This window comes from Protopterus annectens, chromosome 6.part0 (genome assembly GCF_019279795.1).
Source record: "Protopterus annectens isolate FY-2018-M chromosome 6.part0, PAN1.0, whole genome shotgun sequence".
In the NCBI taxonomy this organism is placed as follows: domain Eukaryota; kingdom Metazoa; phylum Chordata; order Ceratodontiformes; family Protopteridae; genus Protopterus; species Protopterus annectens.
Window position 1 is genome coordinate 375,543,641 of NC_056737.1, and position 9,160 is coordinate 375,552,800.

The 9,160-nt window shown below is 39.8% G+C and overlaps 1 protein-coding gene across 2 annotated transcripts in view; it reads right to left on the reverse strand.

The window, feature by feature from the left end:
- The window catches only part of BAZ1A (bromodomain adjacent to zinc finger domain 1A), a 3,222,221-nt gene that overhangs the window by 1,405,887 nt on the left and 1,807,174 nt on the right, over nucleotides 1–9,160 (reverse strand). For both annotated transcript variants that reach the window (XM_044074116.1, XM_044074115.1), the window contains exon 15: nucleotides 4,619–4,729. In XM_044074116.1, coding sequence (XP_043930051.1) covers nucleotides 4,619–4,729 — 111 coding nt within the window. The remainder of the gene's footprint in view (nucleotides 1–4,618; nucleotides 4,730–9,160) is intronic.

Consider the following 9,160-nt stretch of genomic DNA (forward strand, 5'->3'; position numbering starts at 1 on the left):
GAATCCACAGAAGCGGGCATCAGGGGCTGCGAAAGTGCCTCACTGAGGGCCGGAGAACTGATGAGTAGCTCAGAAGAAGCGTCGTCGGTAGTTTTGGACCTGTGCGGTCTGTCTCTGTCTTTACCCTTATGTTTTTTCAGAAGATTGGTATTCGGATGGCTTACTGAAGCCATATTGGAGTATGGGGACTGAACGAAAATATCTAACTACAATAAGGGCCCGACGATGTATAGTTCTGGTGTTGAACAAAGCACAAAAGCGACAGTGGGGGACATCGTGGTCTGGGCCTAAACAGGTGACGCAGTAAGAATGGAAGTCTCAGTGCGGTATTTGCTTTCCACAGGTGAGACAATTGTTAACTTTTTCTGACATTGGTTAAAGCACAAAAAAAGGATCCCCAACAGGGTACTTGGCTTTAAAAGACTTCTACTTCAATTCGGAAATGAAAACTCAGGTAGCGGCCGACTGGCACTCATGCGAACTGCTTCTGCTTCGGGCTCCTCGGCAAGAACTGACATAATGGTGTCGGCTGCCTGTTTTTATACTACTGATGACCTAATGTCAGTCCTGGAGCGACGGCAACCGAAGCAGAAATACTAAGTGTCTGGTATTTGGGCCGACTGAGAGCTACCCCTGGCAGGATAACCCAAATGTGATGACTGCAAATGTGAAGCACAAAGAACATCCTAAGGTTTCGATCATGTAACAGGGAACCTATACAACACCTAAAGGGCTAAGAATTCCAGTTCTGTTAACATAAGCAAATGACATAATAAATGCAAAAAAAATTTAGATAAAAAGTAAATTGCACAAATTAGTGTCTAGAGATGATAAAGATTGTATTACATAAAGGGAAAAGTTTAGGTTCAGGCAATGTAATAAAGATTGGGGGCACATTTCATAATTCATGAAATTTCTGTGTTATGTATAAAATTTGGGAATAAAGATTTAAGTAAAATTCAATGAAGAAAATAGAAAAAATACAACAAACCTATCTTTTTGGGAGAACATACAAATTATCATTTAGCAAAAGGCTTATTTGATAAATTCAGTACTAATGTGAAAAACAGAAAACACAGCAAAGTATTTATGTTGCGAACAGTATTTGAAAACAAATTATTCCATTTTTTTTTCATTTACATGAGGTTATAGATTAAACCCAGCAAAAAAGAGGAGTTTTGCATGTAAATGAAGAAAAAAGGAGGTTTAGCGTTAAATAACCCAGTGATATATGCTGCTTCATTAAATTTGCACAAAGTATTAAAGGGGATAAATGAAAAAAAAGAGAGAGATTAGTAGTAAAATTATATAATATAAGTACGATAAATTTTGGGGTATGGTACAACAGAGTAAAAGAGAAAGAATATAAATAAAGAAAAAATGTTAAGAAAAAATATTTTTGTGGAAACTGAAAACTGATACAGAAAGACAGAAAAGTATGGCGCAATAATGTAATGATAAAACATTATTATGTAAAACTATGGGAAAATCTAACAGATCAAAAAATAAAGCAGCAAATGGTGCAATAAGAAAGCAGAATGTTGATTTTTTGTGGAGAGTGGTAACAGATAAATTGCCAGTAAAAGGAAGTATGCCATATAAGAAAAGTGAAATAATATGTTTATATTATCAAGAAGAAGAAACTATGGAACATGTGTTTTTGAAATGTAAAAGAGCAAAAAAGATTTTTTGAAGATTTAAAAGTTGTGGATAAAATAAACATGGATATGATTAAATATGGATATTACAAGGACAGAAATAAAGAACATGTTAAAAGAATAGATAAAAAATTATATTGTTATATGGAATGAAAAGAATAAATTAAATGTTTAAGGGTAACTGGATTTCAGCAACAATGAAGTAAAATCAAGCTGGCGGTTACGGAAAAAGGAGAGGGGGTCTAATAAGGATGAAAATTTGGTATGCTTGTGTAAACAAATTTGTATATCTATATATTTGTACATTTGTAAATATGTAAATAAAAGTTAAAGTTTATTTTTCTATATAAATAAAAGACTCCTACTCTTTTCAGTAGGTGCCATGGGATCTTTCACAATCGCTTGAGATACCACCAACTTGAGTAGACGGGGCCTCAATTTAACATCTCATTACAAAGGACAGCACCAACAGGAGTGTGGTATCCCCCCCTCCCCATTCTGCACTACAGTGTTAGCAATCAATCTACCTAGTGTGGGTATAGAACCCACAGTCTTGTGCACCAAAGGCAGAGTCTGCTACCTGCTGTGCCACTGACACTGCATATCACAGGAAATGCAGAGGACTACTATTCTTACAAGCTGTTAAAATAAGAATTCAAAAGCTATGAAAAAGTCCAGTTTAAAGTTGCAATTATTGGTAAAGCAGCTGAACAAAGATTTCACATATTCTTTGAGAAAATGGTAAAGTATACAGACGAAATAGGTGTGTACTAGGCTAATGGCTCTGGAGCCTTTACAAGCCTAGCCCATAGGATTACCCTGGCATCATGCCACACGACCTTAGTTCCCAGTGCCACTGTCGAGTACAGCCACTGGAGTAATCCCTGGGATGAATTTTCTCCCTCAAAGACATTAGTACAAGACAAATATATCCAAATTTTATAAGAAATCATCAATGACACTACTAGTAAGGCTGCAAGAAAAAAGAACAAAATTGTGAAAAATCAGCAGGTGAGAAGCCATACTTCTAAAGCTATTTCTACTAGCTAAATGCAGCACAGAAAAATGTTCCGAAATGAAGACTAAAGGTTGCAAACAGCCATATTAATTTCTACAAATGTGGTAAATTACTGAAGAAACCAGAATAATATGGGAACTATCCTAGTGTTAATAAGAACATCAAGGACTAAAAAACTGCATTACTGAAAATGTGTTTTGAATATATTCAAAAATGCTGGAATTCTGATCTTGATACATGTCCTTACTATGCACTGCATATTAGTAAAATTACGTTACACTGATCAATGACGTAATAATTTCCATGTTACTTCATACATATATAGATGTCTACAGTTTTAAAAATGACTGAATATCATACATGTGAGTATAGACCTGTAAATGCTAATAAGTTTACTACAGATCTCATATGGTACATGAAAGTTCCAAAGAACTCAGTATGAGCATGAGCCATCATGCAGGTTAGACCCACATCTTCTGTTGCCTTATGTTGTGTTAAGACAATCATCATAATACAACCTGTGTTCAGAAAACAGTTGTATCAAAAATAAATTAAAACACAGGATTTCAACTAACAAAGCATGAAAGCAATCGTGTTTGGAACAGTCTTATTTCTTAACTTGAACATAGGTTCATAGGATACCAGGCTATTGGCCTGGAGGCCCTTTTAAGTCTAGCCAAGAATTCCGCCCATGTTCCCACCTGTTTCCCCTGTCCAGCAGGGACACAGGTGGGATCCCATGGGTATATTTTTTGTTTCCCATCCAGTCATCTAGATTCCTCTTAAAGAGGGCTAGAGAGGTACGCTGCTTGAAATGGAGAGGGAGTCTGTTCCACAGATGGGGGAGTCTTTGGGACACAAATCTATCCTGCCAACAAGTTCTATTAAAGTCCCAGACCAGGTTAAGTCCTTGTGTGCGGGTTGCAAGAGTGCAGTTTCTTACGGATATGCAGCAACTCCATCAAAGCTGGGTCTGAAATGGCCTTGTATGCCAGACACAGGTCACCTCTGAGCAATTTGTGTGAGACTGAGTAGAGGGACAGGTCACCTCTGAGCAATTTGTGTGAGACTGAGTAGAGGGACAGGGCTTTTAGTCTATGTGCATAGGATAGGTGTTTGAGACCCTGGATGTTCCTGGTCTCTCCAACTGCTACATGTGCTTGGCAAGGTACATGCCCAAGGGGGCACTGTACTCTACAATGGGGTCTTATAAGGGAGGAGTACAGGGATGTTATGACCTCCTTGTTCCAGGAAGAAATACCCTTATTTATGAAGAGGGCCACATAGAAATCCCTCCGTACAATGGAGGCAACATGGTGGTCAAAAGTCCAGTTGCTATCAACCTGCGTGCCCAAGTCCCTCACGATTGACTGCATGCTTAATACGGTGTTATTAATGTGATAATTAGTAGGTATGACATTTTCCCCAAAGGGGATAATGATGCATTCTTGGCATTCAGTTTGAGGGCATTTTTCTGGCAGCAGTCATTACTTTGGGTAAGGCCCTCTTGGAGGATGTTCACATCACAAGGGGAATTTAAGACAGTGCCCAGCTTGCAGTCATCTCCAAACTTGGCCAGCCACAGACTACTGGTTTTGGCTTGAACCTCAGAAAAGTAAAATCTCAAACAGTAGAGGCATAACACTATCTCAAAGCCAAGAAAGTCTATACCCAGTTTTTTTTTAACTTTACTTCCATCCAATACTTCTACTCTTATTTGTGCACTATGTTATGTAACTGCATATCATTGAAACTGCATGCCATGTGTGCATGCAATGTGTATTCCCCCTCTATTTCTCTCATACTCAAATTCCTGTAAACCTAAGCTTCATCATACAAGTGAAATGGACAGTCAGCCAGTTGATTCCAAATTAAGAGAGAGTCAAATCTAACAAAGTAGTCTACATTATCTGCAAAGGAGTACTTTAAACAAACTTTATACCTCATAACCAGGTCTGTATACGTTTTTTGCTCATCTTCTCTGAGCTTGTCTATCCTTTCTTTCATCCTTAACTCTTGCTCTTTCAAGCGTTCTTCCCTCTTCTTGCGAATCCTGGTGGGGGAGAAAAAAAAGAGCACCTGTCAATGCAAAATATTACACTGACTACAGATGTATGAAATGGGTCAAGTGTAAGGCTAAAGGTGGAAATGACAGTAAATTCCAATGTACTCCAGCTTGTTGGATGAGGTAAATGTAATGGAGTGCAAGTATCAGCATGCGAAATTACATTAACAAAAAAATTCTAAATTTACCTATTGCAAACATGATTTACAGTGAATTGTAAAGAAAAATATTAATTACACAGTGTATTCTTTCATACATTTTCTAAACAACTTATCCTGGTGAGGTTCATTGTGGCAGCAAGCTAAGCAGGAAAAACCAAGCTTCATTTTTACCAGCAACACTTCCTAGCTCATCCTTTGAGATGCCAAGGTATTCCCATGACAGCTAAAAAACACAATCTTTTCTGCATGTCCTGGGTCTGCCCAAGGACCTCTTTCCAGTGTGATGCGAGTGGTGCATCTCCTTTGAGATGCATACAGGGAACATTTTCAGTAAGTACGCAACCCACCTCAAATGGTGCATGGTCTAGTTCATTCACTGCCTGCAGTCCTTAATTTGGGAACTTTATGCCCATAAGTAACTTGAATGGCCAGCTTGACTTCCAAAACGTTACCCTTCCCCAAGGCTTCATGTGACTCCCTCCCTCTACCACATAAGAACATCAATGGTATATACCAGGGATGTCAGCCAACTTCATCTTCAGGTCTTTACAGTGCTACAGTTCAGTTGCTGTGACAAGAACAGCATCGTTGACCAGCTGGCTTCAAGAAGACAAACGACCCTATACAGAATTTCTTTGTCTATGTTTGAATAGTGTTTTGATAATATAATCTCAGACAGTGAATTAGTCAAGGAGTCTTATGTAAAGGTTAATATTTGTATTGTGCATGGAAAGCAAAGCCCTCAGAGACTTGCACTCCCTTTGCTTGTTCTGCCTCTACCTACAGCACCATGGTTTGATGTCCACAGAGTGTTAACTTCCTCCTCAAGGACAATCTGCAAGCGATAGCAATCCATCTTTGAGGTGACAGTGAAAAAGTGGTATATGCTTGGTTCCAGGCTGCTACACTGTCAATAAATGCCTCTGGAAGCCTTCCTCCTAAGAACAAACATTTCAACAAAAGACAGGGAGAAAGACTGGGAGACAGAATGTCCAAATGAGTAACTCAGGTCTAGCAATTCTAAACATGGTAAGGTGGTTTTGCAGTCCAGCCTTTGACACTGATCTTGGCCAATGCCATTAGCACAATCACTTTGCAGGCCACCTTACCATGGATGTTTCATTTGACATCCCAGACTGAAGATTCTACTGCGCTTTCTGAAACTGAGATGGTCTAACTGTCAGAGGCCCACATCCTGACGATCAAAATAGAGGGAGGTGTACCAACAGTACTTGAGAAAGTTCCAAGAGCACTGGAGCAGGATCTCTGCTGCTAACAGTGACCAGAGGCTTCCAGGACTGGTTATGCCTGAAGCCATGCGACGCAGCACCAAAGACCAAACCAGACCAGCTTGTCTCTGCCTAGGCTGGTCCACGATTGGGTCCCTTCCACTTCTAAAGCTACTTTGCACCAACTCTTCCAGCTCTCTCAGGATTTCATGTCTTTCCTAATGTCCAGATACACTAGAAAACTTTAAGGGGACTATGGCTCTTTCTAAAAAGGAGAAGGGTGGAGCCTACTGTAGAGAACACTGATACTTTTGACTGAAGCAGATGAGCTGCCTTACATTGATCAGACCTCCTCTACTACAACATTCTGACACTGAGGATACCCTTTCCTCTGCATCTCTACCAGAGGATGCTTGAGAATAGGATACTTATTGTTCTTCCAGTCATGGGTCTGCTAGTGGATGCACTCATCAATGTATCTTTTGACAAATGGAAGTTTTCATTCTGGCACTGAAAGTTTAACCAAATATGGAAGAAGGGGTTGTCCAGATAATGACAGACAACATGACTGAGATGTAGTACATAAACAAGAAAGAACTCAGCCATACATACTGGACAGACTGTTTCTGAAACCCTGGGAGATAGTCCAAGGAATGGGCATGAATTTGACCAGTGGATTATAATCCTTCACAAGAAAATTTGCAGACAAACAGGTTGTGCCTGTAACAGTTGATAGTATGATGAAAATCAGTAATTCCACTCCAACATCTTTACATACAGTTGAACACTTTACTCTGTACTGTAAAGCAATTCCAACAATCCTATAAAGGAACATCTTTTCCACAGCATGCATCTGTGACTTCAACCCTTCAATCTAGATAAGTAAAGATGTTAGGGGAGAAAAAAAACAACTTCATCCTAAAATTCGGCAACCAATTCACCACCAGAGCCTGGTGCAGTGCCTGCAGTATGGCTGCTACCATCGGCTAGTCATATCTTCTGAACACCTTTTACCCCGATTTGTGAACAAGATAGTACAGTTTTGTAAGCAAAAGTTTCAAAACAATAGATGTTATAATGGATCACCTCTGCAGTAACCTAAGCTATATGGGTCCTACCCCTCAACACCAGACAGCTTTACAGAGCTTCAAAAGCCCTCCAGGTGCTCCAAGTGCAATGAGCATGTGGAGCATACCATATAACAATAATAACATGCAGCAGCAATTTCTTTAAAGCATTTTGTTTTGGTCTAGGAACAAGGCAACATCCCTGAAAACTTGTGCAAGGAAAAAAAATGTGAGCAATATACTCAAGGGTAACAACAAGCACACTTTGGCAACACATCACGAGCAGCCAGAGAAAAAGGTGATTGAAAGGAAAGAGGGCTACTGCAATGGTGAGCCACTAATAAATCTATTGTCACTACAAGTTTACTTACACAGCTATACTATGTTCAACACATGGATTATCACTGCAGAAGTCCAAATTATATGGGTAAATTACCATATGGTATACAGGAACAGAAAAGAAAAAGGTGTCCAATAACTAAGACTCCAGGAGCCCCTGGAGTATGGTCCTGGCAAAGACTGTTCTGAACCTGGAAAAGAAATCCAGTTTGTAGTGCTTTGTAAAATTATGTACAGAGGACCAAGTCAATGTCCTTAGAATACTTCCAAGTACACCGCATCCCAGAAAGCAATCAAAGTTGTCAAAGCCCTTGTGGAAATAAGCAGCAACTCTGCCAGAAAATGCCTCATTTTAGTTAGCATAACAAAGAAAAAAAAGGATGAGACAATCATCTATAAAAAGTCAATATTGTTACTGGTTGGCCTTTTCTCTTACCTTTACAGGAGACAAACAACTGGTAGCTTTCCTAAAGTCTTAAAAGACTGAGTTGTGTGTAGGGATAATATCTGAGGTGCCTGCACATACAGAGAGAGTGAATAACTTATTCTCCCTTGTACTTGTACTGAAGGGGGAGCTACCTACTTTCTAGGAGGGTATGTAAGACCACTTTCAAAAACTGTTTAACTTGAGCATTGTTAAAAGGGCGGGATCTAAGGGCAGACGAGCAGAGATGGCTGCCAAATGTACCTTAAGAGAAGAGTACAAGCCATTTGACAGTAACCCACACAAATAATTGAGGAGAGTTGTGCAAAAACTTACCATAACAGTAAATGTCCTACTGATTACGGTTACAGTATTTCAAATGAGTTAACACCACTGACATCCAGTCAGGGTACTAAAGCTGAACCTACCATGGGTCGTATGCCCAACATGTGACCTCAGCTCACACGCATGGGGTATATAGGTGGATGTATGAGCGGAGAGCCACATACTTCCTTCAAGCCAGTAGCCTGAAGACCCTTGAGTGTGTGACTGGTCAGCTAGGAGGGACTAAATGGGAAGTGGTAAGAAGCCATGTCGTTTCGAAGGTCCCACCTATAAGGCAAAAGAGAGAGAGAGACATGATAAACAAATCAGAGGGAAAGAAGGGTGGGAAGAAATAGTTAATCTACACAGTTGTACTATGTCCTGACTGAGATCGCTGATGCAGTATTCCAAACAAATAGGTGATTTCCAGGGCTTAATGAAAAGTAAAGAGGTTGCCTAGTTAACAGAGGAACTGTCCAAGAGGACACAAAGGACTGACCTAGGGAAAGCATCCCAGGACCTTGAAAAAAAACATTGATATTGTACTGTTTACTGAAGGTGTGCATGGATGACCAGGTGGCAGCTTCCAATACAGCCTTGGCATCAACACCTTTGTAGATGGCCCAAGGGCATGAAAGTAAAGATTTGTCATGAAGAGATTAACTGAAGGAGATAGATCTAGCGATCCAGCTTTGAATGGTTTGTTTAGATATACTGGTTGGCCTAGTTCTGCATCCATGAAGGAGACAAATAGTTGATCTGATTTACTAACAGATTTGGTCTTGTCAAGATAAAATGTCAATTGTCTGTGCATGTCTAGAGAGTGTAGGACTCTTCCCCCCATTCTGTGGGATGGGAGAAGACAAGGAAGAGGC